Source organism: Tursiops truncatus, chromosome 8 (genome assembly GCF_011762595.2).
Source record: "Tursiops truncatus isolate mTurTru1 chromosome 8, mTurTru1.mat.Y, whole genome shotgun sequence".
Lineage (NCBI taxonomy): Eukaryota > Metazoa > Chordata > Mammalia > Artiodactyla > Delphinidae > Tursiops > Tursiops truncatus.
Genome location: NC_047041.1, coordinates 58,662,098 through 58,686,857, shown reverse-complemented (window position 1 = coordinate 58,686,857; position 24,760 = coordinate 58,662,098). Strand labels below are relative to the sequence as shown.

Genomic DNA, 24,760 nt, shown 5'->3' with positions numbered 1-24,760 from the left:
CTTGGAGAATGACAGTGGATTATTGAAAGGTTAAGACAGGTGATGACTCCAATTGTACTGCTGTTCCAGATATGGTTTCTTTACTAGAGCAAAACAATAGAGCCTCTGCCACCTATAATAAAGTTATTAACTTGTGACTGTTTTTTCTCTATTTCAATAGCAAAGAAGGCCAAAAGTAGTTTTGTTTAACCTGTCAAGGGCAGAAGTACATCTTCACCATTTTGCTTCAGGACCAAGTTAACTTTGCCTCTGGGCCACAATTTAGTCCACAGGGACTTTGATCTCCTTAGCATCCCATAAGACAACACATTGGTCCTCTATGATTATGACAAAATGCTGATAAAACCTAAATAGCAGGAAGTATCAGGTACCCTGCATGTCTTAGTGAGTTGGTGTTGTCAGTGTTTGGAATTTTAGTCATTCTAGTAAGTGTGTAGTGGTGTCTCATCGTTTTACTTTGCAATTCTCTGATAACATATTATGTGGAACATTTTTTCATGTGCTTATTTGATATCTGTATATCATTTTGGTGAGGTGCTGTTCAGATCTTTTGCCTATTTTAAAATGAGGTGTTTTTTTTTTTTTATTGTTGAGTTTTAAGGGTTCTTTGTGTATGTTGAATACTAGTCAGATATGTGTTTCACAAATATTTTCTCCCAGGCTGTGGCTTGTTCTTCCATTCTCTTAACAGTGTCTTTTGCAGAACAGAAGTTTCTAATTTTAATCAAGTCCTACTTATCTGTTTCTTCTTTCATGGATCTTGCTTTTGGTGTTATATCTAAAGAGCTATTTGGGAGTTCCCTGGTGGTCCAGTGGTTAGGACTCGGCACTTTCACTGCCGGGGCCCAGGTTCAATCCCTGGTCAGAAAACTAAGATCCCGCAAGCCCTGCAGCATGGCCAGAAACAGACAAACAGCCATTGCTAAACCAAAGATCACCTCAGTTTTCTCCTATGTTATCTTCTATGAGTTTTATAGTTTTGCATTTTACATTTAGGTCTATGACCCACTAACATGTGTATTTTATTATTATTATTTTAAATTAATTAATTTTTGGCTGTGTCGGGTCTTCATTGCTGTGTGTGGGCTTTCTCTAGTTGTGGCGAGTGGGGGCTACTCTTCATTGTGGTGCGTGGGCTTCTCATGTGGTGGCTTCTCTTGTTGTGGAGCACGGGCTCTAGGCGCGCGGGCTTCAGTAGTTGTGGCACGCGGGCTCAGTAGTTGTGGTGCACGGGCTTAGTTGCTCTGCAGCATGTGGGATCTTCCCGGACCAGGACTCGAATCTGTGTCTCCTGCACTGGCAGGTAGATTCTTAACCACTGCACCACCAGGGAAGTCCCTACGTGTGTATTTTAAATAATTATTTTATCAAAAAGAAACAAATAAAAAAAGAAAAATTTTAAATCAAATTAAAAGTACAGAATTTAAAAACAATTAAGACATAATGAAAAACATCAGTCCTCTTCTCTCCCCACTTTTATTCTCAGAACCCAGAACCTACTCTCTAAACCATTCTAGCTGTTTCTTTTGGTATTTATCTCCATACATTTAGATAAATCATAATTTTAGGTAACATTTACAATGTGTCAGGCTCTATCCTAAGTGCTTTGCATGCATTGTCTAATCCTCTCAATCACCTTATATTGTAGGCACTATTTCTATTCCTATTTTAGAGATGAGAAAAATCGAGTCACAGAGGGATCAAGTAATTACGTAAAGTCACATTGTTAGCAAATGGCAGAGCTGGGATTTAATCTCAGGCAGTGTGTTCTTCCAGTACAATGTTTACCCTGTGATTTCTTGATTGACTGATTTTAGACTCCTGGCATCCTAATATGAATAATTATAACTCACACCACCCAAGGCCCCGCTGTGTCTCTATTATCTCAATATTCCACATTTCATTGATCTAAGACATCACTGATTGTAAGCCACACTTCTGTATACCGCTAAAAAAGAAAAAAATAACCACAATGCTTTCTTATCCCTTAGCATTTTTATATTTATTGAAATAGATCCTTTATACTTTAGATGTATAATTTATTATATACTTTGGTGCTTGCAAGCAATAAAAAGAAAAATATAAGGGACTTCCCTGGCTGTCCAGTGGTTAAGACTCCGCACTTCCACTGCAAGGGGCATGGGTTCGATCCCTGGTTGGAGAGCTAAGATCCCGCATGCAGTGCTGAGCGGCCAAAAAATTCAAAAGAAAGAAAAAGAAAAATATAAGCAAATAAGTTGGTTTAAGTATTTCTAAAACTTCTTTATATTCAGAGTCCCATTTTTTGAATCATTTTTTGCCTCAAAGATGTCAATGCCCACATTTAATTAATTTAAACACAATATCATACTCTGAAACTTCAAAAGTATTGGTGATACAGCATTTTAAAAAAGAGGGATCTGATCTGCAATCATGCATAGAATTTTCTTCCAAACCATTGATATTCATTCTGCGAGTTTTGATACTGGCACTTCCTTGTTTTTTCCAGAAAGTATAAATGAAAACTTCTTAGACAAAACCTGGACTTATATTCATTCCTCAAATGACACTTAAATGGTTTGTGGACTGAAATCTCCAGGAGTGGCAGTTATCTAGTCATGCCAATAGAAATAGCAATCATGTTTGCACATGGCAGTTGCATCTATGTCACAACCATTGCCTGGCTGACGATGATTGTAATGGATCTTGATTTCAGATTTTCAGATTCCAGTTTTTTTTTTTTTGGCTGTGTTGGGTCTTCGTTTTTTTTTTTTTTTTTTTGTGGTACGCAGGCCTCTCACTGCTGTGGCCTCTCCCGCTGCAGAGCACAGGCTCTGGAGGCGCAGGCTCAGCGGCCATGGCTTACGGGCCCAGCCGCTCCGCGGCATGTGGGATCTTCCCGGACCGGGGCACGAACCCGCGTCCCCTGCATCAGCAGGCGAACTCTCAACCACTGCGCCACCAGGGAAGCCCGGGTCTTCGTTTTTGCACGTGGGCTTTCTCTAGTTGCATCGAATGGGGGCTATTCCTCTTTGCGGTGCACGGGCTTCTCATTGTGGTGGCTTCTCTTTTGCAGAACACGGGCTCTAGGCGAGCGGGCTTCAGTAGTTGTGGTGCGTGGGCTCAGTAGTTGTGGCTCATGGGCTCTAGAGTGCAGGCTCAGTAGTTGTGGCGCACGGGCTTAGTTGCTCCGTGGCATGTGGGATCTTCCCGGACCAGGGCTCGCACCCGTGTCCCCTGCCTTGCCAGGCGGATTCTTAACCACTGTGCCACCAGGGAAGTCCTTAATTTCCTTGTATGAATTTTCATAGAAGTAATAATTACCTGTTTTTCATTTGCTTAGTTTCCTAAGCCTCTATCACTGTCACTCTCCTAAGGAACTGTAAAATTCTTGGAGATAGTCTTTTCCACACAGTCGGATATATCAAGTCTTCTATCAGTCCCATATTTTTTTTCCTGGAGACATCTTTCCTGGAGCTTTCTGGGGTAGATTGGATTATTGTTCCCAGTGCTTCACTTCTTTCCAGTTAAGAGAATTATACACCCCTGATTTTTGCCATGTGACTTTGCAGTATCTCTCCCTAGAGTAGGGGGAGTATATTTTCCTGTCCCACTGACATTGAGCATGGCCCTGTGACCTGCTTTGGCTCAAGAATTTTAACAGACGTGAGAGGAAAAGAGATTTCAATGTGCTTGTGTAATCTGGCTTGCTTCTTGAGCCTCTGCAATCCACCGTGAAAAGGACATGGCTTGGATAGCTGTTGGTTCAAGGAGAACGAGAAAACATGGGGAGAAGACCTGAACTGAAACCTCAGTCTAGAGGCAAGTCCAGCTGAGTGCAGTTGTATTGATTGAACTCTAGCCCGTATGCAGACCCACGAACATGAAAAATATTGTTGTAAGCTCCCGAGGTTTTGAGATTTTATTACACAGAAAATACTGACTAATATACCTTCTGTCCTCCTTCATGAATCTGGACTAGCTGTTGCTCTATAGAGCTATTGTCCTGGGATATGCCTTTGCGTATCTATTGGGACAGATACCCCATTCATTGAATTCTGTGACTTTCTTTTTCTTGGTTTATTTCCTTGTTTTAAAGGAGCACATCCTCAAGTAGCTACCTGAGAATGGGTGCAAGATAGGAATATCTTTTGAGACCCATGCATATCTGAACACATTTATTGGGCCATTACATTTGATTAATAATTTGGCTAGGTTTGTATTTCTAGGTTGAAAATAATTTTCTCTCATAATTTCACCATTTTCTTTCAGCTTCCTATGTTGCTTTTGAGGGATATCATTATGACTCCTTATTCTTTGTACATGACTTTAGTTTTCCTTTGGAAGCTTTTAGAATCTTCTTTACATCCTGAGGGTTTTGATATTTCAATATGATATGACTGGGTAGGAATCTGCTTTCAACCAATGGGCATTTGGTGGGTCCTTTCAGTCTGAAAAATTCATGTCCTTTAGCGATGGAAAATTTCTTCTATACTAATTATTTGATAATATTTTCTGCCTCACTTAATCCTTTTTTTTTTTTTTTCTGGCTGCATGGCTTGCAGGATCTTAGCTCCCTGACCAGGGATTGAACCCGGGCCCTCAGCAGTGAAAGCGTGGAGTCCTAACCACTGGACAACCCAGGGAGTTACCTCTTCTTTCTTTTAAAAACCCCTACTAGGTGGATGTTGGGCATTCTTAATTGATTTTTCTAACTTTATCTGGTCTCTCACATTTTTCATTTCTTTTTGTTTTACTTCTTGGGAGATTTTCTCAAGTTTATCTTCCAATTATTTTATGGATTAAAAAAATTAACTACCATATCTTAAAATTCTAAAAGTTATTCTCTTCTGTTATTACTTTTTTTAATATAAATTTATTTATCTTTGGCTGCATTGGGTCTTCGTTGCTGCGTGCAGGCTTTCTCTGCTTGTGGCGAGCGGGGGCTACTCTTCGTTGCGGTGCACAGGCTTCTCATTGTGGTGGCTTCTCTTGTGGAGCATGGGCTCTAGGGACGTGGGCTCACTAGTTGTGGCTCGAGGGCTCTAGAGTGCGCGGGCTTCAGTAGTTGTGGCACACAGGCTTAGTTACTCCGCAGCATGTGGGATCTTCCCGGACCAGGGCTCGAACCTATGTCCCCTGCACTGGTAGGCAGATTCTTAACCCCTGCTCCACCAGGGAAGCCCCTCTGTTATTACTTTTAAAAGAAGGATCTTGTTTTTCTTTCATGGCTATATTATTTTCTCTTTTTTCTCTATGGATATCATAGATTTGGGGGGAAGTTTTCCTGTATTGCTTCTGCTTCTTCTAGGGGTCTGCCATTACTGAATCTTTTAATTCTTTGATGAGACTTCCTGGAAGGGGTAAGATTTCAGTGATACCGTCATTCAAAGGGAATTCAAGTCCTTAGAGAAGCTTTTATAATGACCATGCCAAAGGTTCCCTGGGTCACAGAGAAGAGATCCTACCCAATCAAAGATGCCTTTACCAGTTTGGAACCCATCAGCACAACCTTCTCTTTGGGCCTCCAAAGCTGTGTGGTCCTTTCAAGCGAAGGTGAAAAGCGGTAGGAATTATTGTTCAAACAAGGCCAGGACTTGCCTACAAAAGTCTTCATTTTAACCATTTATGGAGATCTACATTTCTTTATGTAGATCCAAGTTTCTCTCTGATATCACATTCCATTATCCTGAAGGAGTTTCTGTAATATTTCTTGTAATGCATGTCTGATGAAAATGAATTCTCTCAACTTGGATTTGTCTGAAAAAGTACTTAATTTTTATTTTTGAAACATTTTCATTGGGTTTAGAATGCTGAGTTGACTGTTTCTTCCTTTAGCACTTCAAAGATGTCACTCTACTGTCTTCTAGCTTACAGAGTTTCTGGTGAGAAGTGTGCTTTTTTCCTCTGTATAATGTCTTTTTTCTCTGGCTGCTTTCAAGATTGTCTCTTTATCTTTGGTTTTTGGAATCTAAATATAAGTCCAGGCGTGTGTAGTAGTTTAAAAATATGCATACAGGTCTTCCCTGGTGGCGCAGTGGTTGAGAATCTGCCTGCCAATGCAGGGGACACGGGTTCGAGCCCTGGTCTGGGAAGATCCCACATGCCGCGGAGCAACTAGGCCCATGAGCCACAACTACTGAGCCTGCGCGTCTGGAGCTTGTGGTACGCAACAAGAGAGGCCACGACAGTGAGAGGCCCGCGCACCGCGATGAAGAGTGGCCCCCGCTCGCCGCAACTAGAGAAAGCCCACGCACAGAAACGAAGACCCAACACAGCCAAAAATAAATAAATAAATAAATAAATAAATAAATAAAAATATGCATACAAAGTCTTTGATGTTTTAGAAGGTGGAGCTTAATTCCCCTCCTCTTAAGTTTGGGATAGACTTAGAGACTTGCTTCTTTTTTTCCAGGTATAAGGTGGAATTTTTAAAATTTCTGTCTTGATTTTTTTTTTTTTTTTTTTGCGGTACGCGGTCCTCTCACTGCTGTGGCCTCTCCCATTGCGGAGCACAGGCTCCAGACGCGCAGGCTCAGCGGCCGTGGCTCACGGGCCCAGCCGCTCCGCGGCATGTGGGATCTTCCCGGACCAGGGCACGAACCCATGTCCCCTGCATCGGCAGGCGGACTCTCAACCACTGCGCCACCAGGGAAGCCCTTGATTTTTTTTTGATTGAGATTTGACATATAACATTGTGTTAGTTTCAGGTGTGCAACATGATTCAATTGTATGTATTGCAGAAGTGATCAATGTCTAGTTAATTGTCACCATACATAGTTCCAATTTTTTTTTCATATTACATCCCTATGACTTATTTTATAACCTGAACCTTACTTTGTTCCTTTTGACCCCCTTAACCCATTTCACCCACCTCCCCACCTGGCCCTGCCTCTGGCAACAACCAAATTGTTTTCTGTAGCTATAGCTTTTTTTTTTTTTTTTAAGATTCCACATATAAGTGTGATCCTCAAGGTCCATCCATGTCCCAAACGGCAAGATTTCATTTTTTTAATGGCTGAATAATATTCCAGTGTGTGTTTATATCTCACATTTTCTTTACCCATTCATCCATCAATGGACTCTTAGGTTGTTTCCAAACTTTGGCTATTGTAAATGTTGCAATCAACATGGGGATGCATATATCTTTCTGAGTTAGTGTTTTCATTTTCTTCGGATAAATACCCAGAAATGGAACTGCTGGATCATAGGTAGTTCTATTTTTAATTTTTTCAGGAAACTCCATATTGTTTTCCATAGGAAACTCACTTTTAATGGGGAGACTATGGTGGGAATAATGGTGTGGTACCTCTGAGACCTAGATCATACAAGACAGTGCTGCTTCTGCCTGACTCTAAGATTGCTCTGGGAATGCTAACTGCCACATTGTGAGGACTTTAAGCTGGTATGCTTTAGTCATCAGGAAATTATAATTATTTTATATATTTAATTGTCAGAAAAAGGCAGCTGGATGAGGAGTTACTGTAATGGGAAGAAACTGTCAAAGATAAAATTCCAAATCATGAAATTATGCCATAGAAAGCATATTGAGGAATTTGCTCTTCCAACAAGCACTAGGTAAGCATCTACTCTGTGTCTGAGTATGCCCAGAGAAGCCACAGAAATCAAGCAGAGGAAGACCCTAAGACAGTTTTGTAATTTTAACCTGTTAAAATATGAACCTTGACTTCTTTGATACAGCTCTATTAAAATGTAGTTTTACTTTTTAAAATTGATAAGACTTTTTTAGAGCAGCTTTAGGTTCACAGCAAAACTGGGTGGAAAATAGAGTTCCCGTATTTCACACCTGCCCCAAAGTCTCCCCACTATCAACATCAGCATCGGAATGGCACCTTTATTACAACTGATGAACCAATATTGACACATCATTATCAACCGAATTCCATAGTTTACATTAGGGTTCACTGTTGTCCATTCCATGGGTTTTGACAAATGTATAATGTCACATACCCACCATTATCATACAGAATAGTTTCACTGTTCTAAAAATCCCCTGTTCTCTACCTGTTCATCTCTGCCCCCCACTCAAGTTCCTAGCAACCACTGATGTTTCTTACTCTCTCCATAGTTTTGCCTTTTCCAGAATGGAATCATATAGTATGTAGCCTTTGTAGATTGGTTTCTTTCACTTATGGTTTCTCCATGTCTTTTTCTAGCTTGATAGCTTATTTCTTTTTAGTGCTAAATAATATTCCATTGTCTGGATGTACCAGAGTTTGCTTATGCACTTGCCAATCAAAGAATATCTTGGTTGTTTCCAAGTTTTGGCAACTTGAATATGAATAAAGCTGCTACAAACATTTGTGTATAGGTTTTTGTGTGGACATCCATTTTCAGCTTCTTTGGGCAAATGCCAATGAGTACGATTACAGGATTGCATGGTAAGAGTATATTTAGTTTTTTAAGAAACCGTCAAATTGTCTTCCAGTTTGTGCATTCCCACCAGCAATGAATGAAAGTGCCTGTTGCTCTGTGTCAGCATTTCTTGCTGTCAGTGTTCCAGATTTTGGCCATTCTAATAGCTGTGTAGTGGTATCTCGTTTGTTAATCTGTATTTCCCTGATGACATATGATGTTGAACATCTTTTCATATGCTTATTTGCCATCTGTAGGTCTTCTTTGGAGAAGTTATCTGTTCAGATCTTTTGCCCAGTTTGTAATCTGGTTGTTCATTTTGTTATTGTTGAGTTTTAAGAGTTCTTCGTATATTTTGGCTATCAGTCCTTCATCAGATACTATGTTTTGCAAATATTTTCTCTCAGTCTATGGCTTGTCTTCCCATTCTCTTGATATTTAACTTCGATACATTAAAAAAAAAGCCTTATTTTTAAAGAAAATTTTCTTACATTTGATGTATAATTTTTTGATATAAAAAATTGAGGTAACTCACATCATAAAATTTACCCTTTGAAGTGTACAATTGCGTGACTGCGCAAAGTTGTGCAACTGTCACCACTATGTAATTCTATAACATTTTCATCATTCCAAAAGAAGCCCATTATCAGTTGTTCCCATTCCCCTCTTCCCTCAGCCGCTGACAACCACTAATCTACTTTCTGTCTCTATTGATTTGCCTATCTAGACATTTCCATATAAAAGGAATCATAATATGTATTCTTTTGTAACTGGCTTCTTTCATTTAGCATGTTTTCAAGGTTCATCCATGTTGTAGCATGAGTCATTACTTCATTCTTTTTATGGATAAATAATATTCTATTGTATGGATATACCAAGTTTTGTTTATTCATTCATTAGTTTGATGGGCATTTGGGTTGTTTCTACTTTCTGAACATTTGTGCAACAAGTTTTTGTGTGGGTGTATGTTTTCATGTCTCTTAGGTATACTTAGGAATGGAATTGCCGGGACACGGAAATGCTATGTTTAATCTTTTAAGGGACTGCTAGACTCTTTTCCAAAGTGGTTGTATCATTTTACATTCCCAGTTTCTCAGCATCCTCACCAACACTTGCTATTGTCTATCTTTTTGATTATAGCCATTCTAGTGGGTGTGCAGTTTTGGTTTGCATTTCCCTGATGGCTAAGGATGTGCTTATTGGCCATTTGTATACCTTCTTTGGAGATATGTTTACTCAGATGCTTTTCCTATTTAAATTGTCTTTTTCTTGTTGAGTTGTAAAAGTTTTTCATTTACTCAGTATACTAGACTGGCCAGAGAAGGATCGGGGTTTTGGAGGAAGTACAGTTATTGTTGATAAAATTTAGATGTGACCATGATACAGGTGGCTAAGGTGGGCAGGGGCATAAAAAGTTCACTAAATGTAAGCAAAGTAGGGTATTGGATAAGTCATTCATGGGAAGTTGAAGCCACCAAGAATGATGGCATGTGTTGGGGAAGGGAGAAAGTGATATGGGGCCTAAGATCTTCCTTGTGTGAGGGAAGTTGTTGAGAGATCAGTAGATAGGGCAATGACAGAGGGCTGGAATAGTCAAACTGCTGAACTTAAAGAAGCTAGGAGGAAAGATGAGCAATAATCACAGAAAAGCAGTGGGGCTCACTTCCTGGGTCTGACAATAAAAGCAGCTGCCACCTAAGAGGACTACAGGGGAAGAAGCATCTTAAGGGACAGCCAGAGTAAACGATACCTTCAGGAGACAGTTAAGGTGAAAAATATTCTCTGACATAAATCATAGCAATGTTTTCTTAGGTCAGTCTCCCAACACAATAGAAATAAAAGCAAAAATAAACAAATGGGACCTAATCAAACTTATAAGCTTTTGCACAGCAAAGGAAACTATAAACAAAATGAAAAGACAACCTATGGACTGGGAGAAAATATTTGCAAATCATGTGACCGACAAGGGCTTAACTTCCAAAATATACAAACGGCTCATATAATGCAATAACAAAAAAAAAATCAAAAAATGGGCAGAAGACTGAAATAGATATTCCTCCAAAGACATACAGATGGCCAACAAGCACATGAAAAGATGCTCAACATCACTAATTATTAGAGAAAAGCAAATCAAAACTACAATAAGGTATCACCTCACACCAGTCACAATGGGCAACATCAAAAAGTCTACAAATAACAAACGTTGGAGAGGGTGTGGAGAAAAGGGATCCCTCCTACACTGCTGGGGGGAACGTAAATTGGTACAGCCACTATGGAGAACAGTATGGAGGTTCCTTAAAAAACTAAAAATAGAACTACCATATGATCCATCAATCCCACTACTGGGCATATATGCAAAAAAGACGAAAGCTCTAATTCCAAAAGACACATGCACCCCAATGTTCATAGCAGCATTATTTACAATAGCCAAGACATGGAAGAAACCTAAGGGTCCATGAACAGATGAATGGATAAAGAAGATGTGGTATACATACACAATGAAATATTACTCAGCCATAAAAAAAATGAAGTAATGTCATTTGCAGCAACATGGATGGACCTAGAGATCATCATACTAAGTTAGAAAGAGAAAGACAAATATTATATCACTCATATGTGTAATCTAAAAAGCAGTACAAACGAATTTACAAAACAAAAACAGGCTCATGGACATAGAAAATAAACTCATGGTTACCAAAAGGTAAGAGGTGGGGAGGGATAAATTGGGGAGTATGGGATTAACAGATGCATACTACCATATATAAAATAAACAACAAGGATTTACTGTATAGCACAGAGAACTATATTCAAAATCTTGTAATAAACTATAATGGAAAAGAATTGGAAAATAAGAATATACACATCTACACATATAACCGGATCACTTTGCTGTACACCTGAAACTAACACAATATTGTAAATCAACTATACTTCAGTAACAGAAAAAAAAAAGAAAAAAATGGTGAAGAGATGGAGCAAACATTCCAACAAGATGCTTATATAGAAAAATTTGTTGATTATTGAAGGAAGAACTGAGGGCACAGGGAAGTGTTGGGAACACTATGTGATGAGGTGATGGTAGATGACCACTGACGTTCAGACCTCTTGAAATTACTTTGACAAACCTGTGAGGAATGCTAGACTGGAACGACTCTTGCAGGATGGTGGGCAAAGAGTTCCAGGATTGTGCTGGCAGGTACATTCCTTATTTCTACAACTGATCATGGCCCTAGGGGTGGCACACTGGTGACTGCCCTCTTCCCCCAACCCTAGGGGTTATTTCCCTTGTCCTAGGTCAGCTCCTTGGAGCCCAGTGGGTGACCCAAATCTTTATCCTTTAAAGAATACGAGTACTTAGTGGTTCTGTTATTTAATACCTAAATCAGTTAAGACCACAGTAGAGAAAATTGTTCAGGGGAAAAAAAAAAAAAAAGGAAATAAATCTAAAGAAACCACCTAGAACAAAGGTTCTTTTTTCAAGTTCACCTATTCTTTTTTCATACTGTCCTTTCTTGCCTTATGGTTTCTAGTCCTCCCTTTATTTCTCTGAATATTTTAAACATACTTTATTTTTTATTTATTAAAATTTATTTATTTTTGGCTGTGTTGGGTCTTTGCTGCTGCGTGCGGGCTTTCTCTAGTTGTGCCGAGTGGGGGCTACTCTTCCTTGTGGTACATGGGCTTCTCTTGTTGCAGAGCACAGGCTCTAGGCACGTGGGCTTCAGTAGTTTTAGCATGTGGGCTCAGTAGTTGTGGCTCACGGGCTCTAGAGCACAGGCTCAGTAGTTGTGGTGCACAGGATTACTTGCTCCGCGGCATGCAGGATCCTCCCAGACCAGGGCTCGAACCCATGTCCCCTGCATTGGCAGGCAGATTCTTAACCACTGCACCACCAGGTAAGTCCCTAAACATACTTTTATTTTTAATTTTTAAAAAAATTATTTATTTATTTACGGCTGCATTTGGTCTTCGCTGCTGTGTGTGGGCTTTCTTTAGTTGCGGCGAGTGGGGGCTACTCTTCGTTGCAGTACGTGGGCTTCTCTTCGTTGCAGTACGTGGGCTTCTCATTGCAGTGGCTTCTCTTGTTGCGGAGCACAGGCTCTAGGTGCACAGGCTTCAGTAGTTGTGGCACGTGGGCTCAGTAGTTGTGGCTCACGGGCTCCAGAGCACAGGCTCAGTAGTTGTGGTGCACGGGCTTAGTTGCTGCACGGCATGTGGGATCTTCCCGGACCAGGGATCGAACCCGATCTGGCAGGCGGATTCTTAACCACTGCACCACCAGGGAAGTGCCAACATACTTCTTTTAAATTCAGATTCTTCTACTACAATTCTTGGAGTGCAAATTCTCCCACTTGTTGCATCTGCTGAGTTTGCTCTCCTTCATGGTGGTTTGCTGCTGCTTCTTTCGTTTTCTCTTCTCCTCCTTTATTTGGGGTAAGTTTTCCTGTAAGCTCATTTCAATAGGACTTGTTTTTCCAAAGGTTCCTTTGTGAAAACTTGGTTACAAGAATATCCTTACAGAACAGTTTTGCGTTTGCTTCTAAGGGATCCTACGGCCCAGGACCAGTTTTTTGTTAGTTTTTCATCTTGACATTCCAGTAACATTTGGGTACTGTGAATTTAGACCACACTCTCACAAACAGCAAATGTCTTAGTTTCTTTGTAGCTGACTCTTTCTACTTACATCTCTGAGTGATGTTAGACTTTTTTGTATTTCCCTACTGATTCCCAGGTTAAGGAGCAGTGTTTTTCTAGTCTTCATTGCACAAGGAAGTAGTCCTTTGAGACTCCTGTTTCAGTGTTGAAGGCCTAGCACTCAGCCATTAGGCCTATATCTGAGTCCCAAGTCTCCACGAACTCTTTGACCTCCACTCTCACAAACCCTCTGACTTTTGGGTTCCCATTCATTTCTGGAACCCTGGGATTTCCCATTTTTAGGTTTAAGTCCAGTTGTGTGTCAAACTTTTTTTTTTGGCTACATAATATTCAATATTTCTATATTTGAGGTAGGAAGTGAGTTTGCCTGGAACTACTGTCTGTTGTATTGATATATTGGTCAGAAGTCACCCCCAAACATTCTGCATATTGTAATCAAGGGGCTTTTTTTTTTTTTTTTTTTTGCGGTACGCGGGCCTCTCACTGTTCTGGCCTCTCCTGTTGCGGAGCACAGGCTCCGGACGCACAGGCTCAGCGGTCATGGCTCACGGGCCCAGCCGCTCTGCGGCATATGGGATCTTCCTGGACCGGGGCACGAACCCGTGTCCCCTGCATCAGCAGGCAGACTCTCAACCACTGTGCCACCAGGGAAGCCCCAAAGGGTCTTTTAAAGACACAAATATGGCCATTTCATCCTCTCAGCATGGCATTCAAGACACTATGAAGTACAGAAACTCACCTCTCTAGCTTCATTTCCCACCACTTTCTCCTCTTCTTCACACTCACATACACTCTCTACACTCCAGTCACAGACATTAATTCTTCTCTTTCTATTCTCTCATAATTTTATTTAGGGTGTACATTGATAGTAGTTACATTTACTTATTCTCTAGTTTGCGTGCTATCAAGATGGAATTGTAGTAACTGACAGCAGTAGTAACTCATTATCTCCCTAACCCAGAAAATAGTAGCTCCATATGGTGAAGCTACTAGACACTTCAGTATAACATGATTTTAATTTTATTAAATTAAAGATGTTCGAGTCTAACTATGCTTGCACTGAATTGTATATTAAAGAATTGACACTTTAATGATATCAAGTCACCCTTCCAAGAACCTGGTATGTCTTTTCACTTGTCAGATCTTGTTCTATGCCCTTCAATATGATTTTTTGTTTATTCTTAGTATTTTATAATTTTGAATAGGTATCACATTAATATGGTTCAAAACTTTAAATTATAGAAATGAATACAGTGAATTTACCCTTCCATTGCAGTCTCCTCTCTGCCCAATTCTTCTCTTTTCCAGAGATATTTTATATTTATATGAGCAAATACATACACCTATTTATTTCAATTGTGAATGGAATACTTTTGTTATTGTTTCTAGTTGATTATTGCTGGAATAGAAAAAAGCAATTGATTTTTGTACATTTATCTTTTACTCACTTACCAAATGTCCTTATTAATGCTAATAGGTTTTACTTATAGCCTCTTAGATCTCCTAAAAGCACAGTCACATATCAACAAAACAAAATCATTTATTATTTTCCAATAGATACCAATTACTCACTTTTCTTGCCTAATTATTTACACCTAAATTTTCAAAGCAGTGTTGACGCTTGTCTTATTTCAGACTTTAACAGAAGTAGCTTTAGTATTTATAATTAAAAATGTTTGCTATTGGCTTTTGATGGTTTCTTTTACTTGGAGTTTATCAAATCATACTTAAAGCTGTAATATTTTATCAAATGCTTTTTCAGCATATACTGATAAAATGTTCATCTCCTTTCATTAAAAAAACTTTATTCTGAAATAATTTTAGACTTACAGAAAAGTTGCAAAAACAATACAAAGAGTTCCTGTATACCCTTCACTCAGATTTCCTCCATGTAAATACTTTACTTTTGTTTTATCATTCTGTATGTATACTTTTGTATGTGTGTGTATGTATAATTTAGCTTCCTGAAACATTTGCCAACTGTCTTTATCTTTAAATATTTCAATGTATATTTTCTAAAAACAAGGATATTCTCTTACATAATCATAAGAACTATTATCAAAATAAGAAAATTAATATTAATCTACAGACATTTAAATAATCTTCAAGTTCTTGATGTAATGGATTATATTAATAAATTTCCTGATACTGAGGCTTGTATTGCTGAAATAAAACTTACGTAATTATGTTGTATAATTCAACTTAGTTTTATTTGGAAGTTTTGCCTCTATAGTCGTAGATGAGATTAAGCTATGGCATTCTTTTTGGCAGTTTTGCGGGTTTGAGTATTAATCTTACGCTGGCCTTTAAAAAATCAACTGAGCATCTTCCCATTTTTCCCATGATCTGAATCAGTTTTTATAGTAATTAAAAATTACTCTGATCTATTTTTTGGGCTGGATGATGGCTACAGTGGTATTCACTTTGTGGATAACTCATTGAATTGTATACTTGTGATTTGTGTACTTTTCCATGTATATGTCAATTTAAAAAGTTCAAAGAAAACAATCTTTTAAAAAGATAAAATTTTAATGACCTTTCCAATCTCTTCTTTTGGTAACTAATTGGCGTATTCAAACCACTGACTTGGGTCAGTGTTTGCTAGGAAATGATCTATCTGCTCTGTTTTCAAAATTGTGGCCACAGACTTCTCCTAAAATTATTTTAAATACTTTCATATATGTGGTTATGTCTGATTTCTCATTCCTAATCTTGGTTTTTTTTTGCTTTTCCCCTATATCAGGCTGAGGAGATTTTATCTATTTTATTGGTGTTTTCAAAAAGAATAGTTTTCTTATCCTTTCTCCTTTTTTGTTTTTTGAATTCCTACTTAACTTCAGGTTTTATCTTTAATTGATCCATTTTCTATTTTCCTATGCTTTAAATGTGTTTTTTTCTAAATTCCTAAAACCATCACTACATATCTTTGAATTTTTCCTTTTGAACAATAAAGATATTACATTTTCATTTGCAAGTCCAGCCTCATGTATTTCTGGATACTCAGTAAGTATCTGGGGTCTTACTTTGCCCCATTCACTAAGGGTCTAGCAGGTTCTACTGCCTGGCCACAAACACATGACAAATGTGTGCTCCATGAACATATGATACTGTTCTGTCCTGGGACTCACTATGAAGGTCTATGCTTGCTGCAGGGCCCACCCATCCATCCAAATACCTGGAGCAGCCATCATGTGATGGCTCTGTGCCAGCTTCTATGAATAGGATAGTGAGTGGAATAACTGGGTATCTGCCCTCTTGGATCTTACACTCTATTTGTTCTTACATAGAACAAATAATGCAAGTGAGCTGAATACTGCCTAGGATGCTATGGTCCAACATCACCTAGGAGGTCTAGCTAAGATTCCCTACAAGTGATACTTAAGTTCCTCAGAATCTGAGGGTCTACCCTGTCCCCTACCGTCTTCTCAGAAAGGTGGCCATTGGGTTTTCTTGTACAAAAATTATCTGGTTTTGAGTTATATGTCTGCTGCTCCTGGCCGCAGCTGACTAAACCAAGGGACTGACAGTCAAGCATAAGAACTTTATCCAATAGGAATGTTCCATATAGGATGGTCACCGACTGACTTAATTAGAGCCTCTAAGGGAAGTCTGAACAAAAAACAGAGTGAGAGGAGAAGAAACAGAGATAGCAGGAGAGGAAGAAGCAGAAAAAGAATAGTAAAGTCATAATAATAAGGGCAAATTGCAAACCTTGTGGTGTTGGATTAGAACTGTAGGCATCAATACGGACTCATAGTTTTTAATAATATACAGATAGACAGATACAGTAATAAATTCAGTTGTGTGTGATACATGTGTTAACATACACACATATATTTCCTAGCTTTGTGTGCTGAAAAGGCTTAGAAGCAACAACACTCCAGTAGCAATGAATATACCACCTTAGTTTCTAAGTACCATTCTCAAATAAAAGGAACCAGGAGCTGCTTAGAGAAATGTCTGATGCCAGGGCTGGGACAAGAAAAGTATGAGTGAGCCTGGAATATCCTGTGGTACCAGAAAGTAAGGCAATACTAAAAAAAATGATGGGGCAATGTTGAAACAACACAGGAGCCAATTTAGGAGCTCCCAATGGCCAAATCTAGGCCAAATGAGCCAAAAAAAACTATGTTAGTATTAGGTTATAACCCATAGACTAAAACAAATATCCATTAGTTTATACTAATATAAATAAATTACTGAATAAATAAATGGGGGAAAAGAGACAGCTGTTCCTTACAGTAGAATACCAATTAATAAACATAGATGGAATAAGAAAAGAGAAAGTCATCATTAGGCAAATACAATATTAATGCTTGTTATAAGTAAGAACCATTGATGGATGCTAAAAATCAATAGGCAAAATTCTAAGGATAAATAAGACATCTATACAGCTCCTATCTTTCCATGAGATTCTTATTAATTTCAAAAGGGAAATTAGTAAACCTACAGTGGAGAAACTGGCACACACAACCTCAGCCATGTGCTGCCACTATGAGGCACTAAGAAGGGCACAGCATCACTTGTGGGTTAGTCTTGCCCAAAATGTAGAGCCTCGATCTAATCATGTGAAAACAGCAGGCAAATCCAAATTAAGGGACATTCTACAAATTAACTGATCTGGACATTTCAAAAGTGTCAAGGTCATAAAAGGCAAAGAAAGCCAGAGGAACTGTCACAGGCTGAAGGAGATGAAGAAAACATAACAAAATGCAATGTGGGCTCCTCGATTGGATTCTGGACCAGAAAAAGGACATCAGTGGGGAACATGGCAAAATTTGAATGTCTACAGATTAGTTAGTAGTACTGTATCATGTTAATTTCCTGGTTTTACTAATTCTACTGTAATTTAATAATTTTTAAAGATGTTAATATTAGGAGAAGCTGGTGAAGGGTGCATGGGAACTCTATTATTTTGGCAACTACCTGTAAGTCTAAAATTATTTCAGAGCAAGAAGTAAAATAATAATAATAATAATAATAACACACAAAAAAAAATGGCACGTGAGCTACAACTACTGAGCCCACGTGCCACAACTACTGAAACCTGTGCACCTAGAGCTCATGCTCTGCAACAAGAGAAGCCACAGCAATGAGAAGCCCACACATCGCAACGAAGAGTAGCCCCCACTCGCTGCAACTACAGAAAGCCCGCGTGCAGCAACAAAGACCCAACGCAGCCAAAAATAAGTAAATAAAATAAATTAAAAAAAAAAAGAATGGCAGTCACTGAGGTTAAGAAGCAGCAGACAACTCCTTGAGGGGCTGGACAGTGATTGCTGGAGCATCTGCTGGAGCCCACGTTCTGGCTTCTGATTGCCTCACACCTGCCATGTTGTCATCACCCAAGGGATTTTGATTCCTGTCCCCATTTTCTGCTTCCTGAAAGAGACTTTGTAACACCAAAGGAAGGTTCCAAAATGGCCCCGCAGGGGGAGGGTGATGACATGGTCATCGATGGTGGCTATTGCAGATGGTTCCCAAGGTGTACCAAGCCTTGCTGTGCCCTGCTAAGCTGAGGCTGGAACATGTCTGGTCTGTGGAATGCCTTGGGGGATGGTGTGCAGTCCCTCTGCTTAGTGACTAACATGCAGACTGCACAGGGGAGCTGTTTATTCCAGGTTCACTTAGCTGGGATCATAGTATAGACGGGGCTGAGGCAGGCTCCATGGCCATCTGGGCAGAGCCCGACCCCATGATTCCTCCTCCTGCAGTTCCCCAATGTCTACGTAGTTGGTCTCCTCAAGGAGGCCCTGTAGAGCTGACCTTGCTTGGTCATTTGGTAACTTCTGTCCAGTCTCCGTGTAGGGCAGGGTAGTGCCCAGTCAGCCTTCCTCCTAAAGATGCCCTATGCTGGCTTAGTTCCAAGGCTGGAGAGACATGCTCTGGTCTGACCTCTGAACATGGGGTGGGGAGCAACAGTAGCTATGACACAGTAGTGTCCCTGAGAGTCCCTTTCCCTTGGAATTTTAGAGCTTGGGAAAGAGGAAGCTACGGCCTAAATGCAGAACCTCTGTGCCTGGGCCTCTGCATTCTTCTCCATTCCCAGTGGAGACATTCTGGGGACTCAGTTGCATGAGAGCCAGTAAAGGGTGGCAGGTCACAGCCTGGTCCCTGTCTCTTTCCAGCCAGATCTGTTCTCAGCTGCCATACTTCTGAGCTTCCAGGAAACATGATAAAGTTCCAGAGACGCTGGGACATGGGGATCATGCTGAAGGACAGAGATAAGAGACCTCCCTCTTCCCCCTGGCTTGAAGGGGATGGAGGAGCAGCTCCTCTCCCAGAGACCTGTTAGCACATGTGGGGCCCACAGGAAGGGATCAGGGTAGGGCAAAATTCCTGCTTTTGACTTTGGAGAGGAGTGAGAGGCAGGAGGAGAAGGTAGGTCGTTACCATGCCACAGCCAAGGGGGCTTTATTAGGTGTTCAGGGCACGTATAGGCAGGTAGGTAGACACTAGAGGGTGTGGCACACCTTCTCAGGGTTTAGTGGTGCCTGGATGTCCAATCTGTGGGTCTTGCTGTCCTTATCGATGATCTCCAGCCGCAGCTTGGGTGGACGCTTCTCAGCCTGGGGTGAGGGCAGTTCAGGACTCTTGAGTAGCTGCTTGTCTGAGTCCTCCACAGTGATGCGCAGAGTGCAGCCCCCTGGCAGCAGGTCCTGCTCGTAGGCGGCCGCCAGCTGGTTTACCACACGGCGCTCCACCTGCAGGTGGTAGGTGAAGTGGTCTTCACTGCCAAAGCCTGGAGGCCTGGCTCTATCACTTACTGCTCAGGCAAGTACTTACTCAAAGCTTCAGCTTTTTCATCTGCAAAAGGCTAACAACGCAAGCTTGCACGACAGTGCTAATGACACATTAATGTCAGTTTCTGAGGTTCTCAGCCCAGTTTCTCACACTGGTAGGGGTTCAAACTCAGTTACCCTTTAGGATAGGGGTTTTACTTGATTATATTGTTTTTGGTTCTGAAGAGGCATCTGCTCTAAGAACAATTCCTGCCTGTCTGGACAGACTGGGAGCCCAGGGAATGCGTCTGGGGGCACCAGGGAGGGAGGTGTGGAGATGCCTCACTTCTCTCAGGCTCCTGTGCTCACCTCATGCTTAATGGAGCGGGCGCCATAGTGCACGTTGTAGCCGTCAACCAACACGTCTGCCACCTCACGGTCCCAGAGCAGTGTGATGTTGTGCCTTTGCTTGGCCTGGGACAGGTCAGATAGGAGCATGCCTGAATGTGGGCCAGGGCTTTCTATCTCTCAGCGCTCTGGCCTGAGGCCTGGGCCTGTGAGAGACTGTGTGCCCTATAGCCACTGGACCCCTCTGTGCTCCTTCTTCTGGGGGTGGCGCTCCCAGCCCAGTGTTCCCTGACTTCCAGTGGGCATATATCCCACCCCCACCCACAGGCAGTCCCCGCTCTTACTCTCTTGGCCCAGAAATTCAGCTCCTTGTTGACGAGTTGGATGAGCTCCGAGTGGCAGAAGGGGAGGAAGTAGACGATCTCATTGATTCGTCCCAGAAACTCATCTCTCCTGAAGTGAGCCTATAGGGCCAGGTTAGGGATGGGGTGAACTCAGTGACCCAGAGGGTATAAAGGAATTACTGGACCCTATTGGGGAAGATGGGTGTGGGAGGGTTTCCGTATCTTCACGATGGCTAAGGGGATCCCCCCCGACCCGAGGCTCCAGCAGGAATGACAAAGAGCTCTTACTTTTAGGATGGGGCGAATCACATTTTCCTTGAAGTTCTTAGAGATGGTGATCTTGTCACTAGTCTGGACATCCCCTGTAGAGACAGAATCATAAACCCAGGACCTTTGGGAGCTGTGCCTGCTCCTTCACTCTATCCATGAAAAAAGCCCTGGTCCTGACCCTTATGGTCTGTGTGTTCCTGGTCAAGGTCTCAGGCTGTCTGGGCCTCAGCCTTCTCCTCACCTGCACAATGAGAGGCCTGGACTGGGTACCTCCTAGGCCCTTCCACTGCTCATGTACTGGTAGGAACTGTATGAAGGAGGGGAGGGGAGAGGAGAAGAGTCAGGACCAAGACTGGGCTGGAGAGTTCAATCCTAAATAGAAAGGTGACAGATGTGGCCTCCTGCCTGACATGCTCCTCCTTTCCTCCTATGCAGGAAGGCTCCCTGGCTGAAAAAGGCTGTGTCACCTCCATACGGTTTCTGATCTGCTATCCCCTCATTGCACCGAGGTGTCTCCATCTGTTGAGTGTGCATCCCTTCAGTCCCCTTAGGCCCTGGCCTCTTCCTGGCCCCATGCCCTGGTGTGGCTCTGTCCATTACTCTGTCTGGAGCCCTCCTGTCACCCAAGAGACTTGGGGATTTCTTGAGGAAGTAGGGGCACCGTCTGTCTGCCTCCCTCCACTATCTAGTAGGGTGCTTGGTGTCTGGTCAGGACCAGCTAGGAACAAAGATGCTACCAGGGCCCTCATCTGGCCCCAGGACACCAATGCCATCCTGCCATCCTTGACCTCAGGAGATGTGCTGGCGGCCTGGTCACTTGACCAGTTGCCCAGAGAGCTCGGGCCACGTGCTGTACCAAGGTTCTCGGCGATCCGGTTATGGCTCATCTCCAAAGCTTCCTGCCTCAGCTGCAGCGCGTGCTGTGCTATCTCGTCACTGCCCACGTTGGAGGTCATGATGAAGATGGCGTCCTTGCAGTCGATGGTCTTCCCTTTTCCATCTGTCAGCCGGCCCTGGGAAGGAACCGTGACTGCATGGTCAGGGAGTGGTAAGGCTGGGCCCCTCTCCCAGGAGCTCTCTCCAGAACCCCTGTGCCTCCCCCTCCTCCAGCAGAGTCAGCATTCCCTCCTCTGGGGTCTCTGAGCACTGTTCTCACACCTCAGCTACAGTGCTCACCTGCTGGGAGTGCCCCAGGTTGAGACTGAACCTGCTGTCTGGCATCTCTGAGGGCACCCAGAAGCCAGCCTGACTGTACATGCATCCATCCAACACACTCTTCTGGAGGCCCAGTCTGGGCCAGGCTCTGTGTTGGGGCACTGGGGACTCACTGAGCCTCTGACATGCTCCCAGTCTAGAGAAGGAGTGAGGTCAGGAAACAAGCAGTCACAATTCAGTGGTTAAATGTTATGATAAAGGGAAGGCCACGCTGCTGTAGGAGGTCAGAGGAGGGTATTCTACAGGGTCATTGTGAGGACCAGGTAAATGAACTGAAACAGGTATAATCTCTGCATCTTTAGAGCCATCCTCTGGCCTGGTTAATGTCCCTCCTTTAACCAACTTGGGAAATTGCCTTGGAATCTTTAGCTTTTTCTAGAGGTGACACAGAAGAAAGCATCTTTACTAGAAACAGATGCACAAGGAAAGAGAAAAGGGGCAACAGTAGAGGGAGGAGACAGAAGAATGAGAAAATTGTAGCTGTCCAGGGCCATTCAGTTCAAGGGCAAGGAACTCTGCCCACTCAGCAAACCTCAAGGCTAGCATGGTACAACAGCACTTTGCAGTCATTTATAAAAAAGCACTAATCAGGGCCCCATTGAGAGGAACTGATGGAGTCTGACTTTGATGGGCACATCTACTTCCACTGCCGGTGCCCTGCTTAGTGCTTTCCGTGCACTGTTGCACTCTGCCCACTAGAAGGTCGCTTTATGAGGGCAGAGGCTGGGTCTTGCTCTCACTGGGTCCTAGAACAGTGTCTGGCATATAGCATGTGCTCAACACTTGCTTGCTGAATGCTTGAATCCTCACCACCCCTACAAAGAAGCTGAGGCTCAGAGAGATTAAGTAATTTGTACAAGGTCTCACAGCTAGAATACAGTACAGCTGAGGCTCTATTGAACTGTCTGACCCCAGAACCCATATCCTTCACTGTACACCAGGCTACTGGGGTCATACCAACAGTGTGGGATAAAATGAGGCCTCATGCAATTTTCTTTCCCTAAATAAAAATTTCTCAGAATTCTGCCAAATTCAGTTTGCATCCTTTGATCCTGACAGGAAACAAGCTACCGGGACAGGTGTGGGGAGAGGCAGACCTTCCTGGGAACTCATCTGGGTTGCAGGCAAAAGCATAACTCCTGCCAAGTTTGAGAACATGGCTTTGGGGAAAGGTCACTGACCTCAGCCTGTTGGCACCTGCCCAAGCCAGTGATGCTGGGCCCTGCCCCAGCCTCAGGTAACCAATCCTCCTCAAGTGTTCCCCTTTCCCTGGTGGCGAGGGCCTCACTCAAGGTCAGCCCTTGGTTCTAAAGCCAATGCAAAGACAGACCAGCCCTGGCCCTCAGAGGTAAAAAAGGAATGTGCATTAACTGAGTGCCTACTGTGTACTGGGCACAGTACCAAGTGCTTTTCTGCCTCACTTTACATGGGACCTTGGCACAGGCCTCATAAAGTGTTAGTTCCAAGGGGGTCTATTCAACAGGGCCCTCGAGATCCAAATCCTGGTCACTCTCCCGTCCCAGCCTTGGGAGGGACGAAGAGAAGGCAAGAGTGCAAGCAGATGTTCCTGAGCTTGGCCATTAGCTTCCTACTTCACCCCCTGCTTATGGGTTACAAAACGACAGAATCCACTAAGGGCAACTCTAGTTTTGGGGACCATGTCTGCGTGCATGTGTGATGTGCCCAAGTGCGTGCAGATGACCCTCTGTGTGTTCGCAGAGCTCATCCCTGAGGACTGAGCACACACACTGCTGTACTGGCCAGAGCAATAACCAGTGGCCATTTCTTTCAGAGAGATCAAAGCTCTGCTCATAACTGGGCCTGAGGATGGGTCCCAGGTGGGTGAGGGGAGCAGGTGCAGTGTATTACTGACCCAAAGGGTGACCTTCACACTGTTCACGTCTCCTTCTCCTCAGAGTCCCTGGCAAGAAAATGTGTCCCAAAGAGGGAGCTGTTGCTGTTCTGCCTCTCAGCAACGACTGGAGTGCACGCATCCTGGGTGGCGCGTGAATGCTCACCTCAGGGTTATAGGGGCTGCTTTCCCCCGTTTCTGTCCTTGAAGGGAGGAGCAGTGGGTGGGCTTCCTAGGACTTCTGCCCTGTGCTACAGACTCTGGGGTCAACAGAGAAGTGACCTGCATTAGCTCTGCTTGATGTTTTGGTGAGAGCATTAGGGCTTCTGCTTTTCTGGGTCCAAGCTTGGGAGGTCTGGGCTGGGTGGATATGGGGCGGGGGGCTTCCCTATTCCCCCAGACTGGATCAGGTGCCCTTATAACTCCTACTTATCCTAGCACACCACTCACCACAGTGGCTGGACTGCTCTTTGCTGCCTGTCTCCCCCTCGCTCAGAAACACTGAGGCAGGGACTGTCTGTTCTCCCTCTGTCCTCTCTGCCCCGCACTGAACCACCTTCTCCTGGTTTGCCTCTTACTCTCTGGCAATTCTGCCTTTGACTCTTTTTGGAGAGGTTGCAAGGCTGTTCTTACCTCTCTTCTCTGCACACCATACTCTCACTAGGTCAGAGATCTCACCCCTTCCTGTGGCTTCTGGTACTCTCTCTGTGCTGAAGCATTCCTGAGTCTCTGCTTCCGGTGCAGGCCTCTCTTACACTCCACACCGCTCAAACTGATGAGCGACTTCTTGGACATACCCATCTGGCTGTGGCATTTCATTTTCAACAATTTCAAACCTTAGCTCCTTACCTTCCTCACCAATCTGTTGCTCATCCCCTTGTGTTCCCTGCCGCAGGTTGATGGCAGCAGCACCCATGGGTCACCCAGGCCAGAAATCCTGCCGCTGGTCATCCTTGGTCCCTCCCTCTCTCCTCACATCCAACCACCGAGCCCTGCAC

General features: G+C 42.8%; 1 protein-coding gene across 3 annotated transcripts in view; it reads right to left on the bottom strand.

Moving 5' to 3' along the window:
* Positions 1–2,044: 2,044 nt before the first annotated feature.
* CLPB (ClpB family mitochondrial disaggregase) overlaps positions 2,045–24,760 on the bottom strand; it is a 163,118-nt gene continuing 140,402 nt past the window's right edge. For 2 of the 3 annotated variants that reach the window (XM_033862370.2, XM_033862374.2), the window contains 5 exons: positions 21,552–21,708; positions 20,714–20,787; positions 20,426–20,545; positions 20,103–20,207; positions 14,534–19,715 (listed from right to left, as the gene is read on the bottom strand). In XM_033862370.2, coding sequence (XP_033718261.1) covers positions 19,467–19,715; positions 20,103–20,207; positions 20,426–20,545; positions 20,714–20,787; positions 21,552–21,708 — 705 coding nt within the window. In that variant the 3' untranslated portion in view covers positions 14,534–19,466. Of the gene's footprint in view, positions 2,185–14,533; positions 19,716–20,102; positions 20,208–20,425; positions 20,546–20,713; positions 20,788–21,551; positions 21,709–24,760 lie in introns of those variants that run through there. The other variant, XM_073808531.1, reaches the window with a different exon arrangement.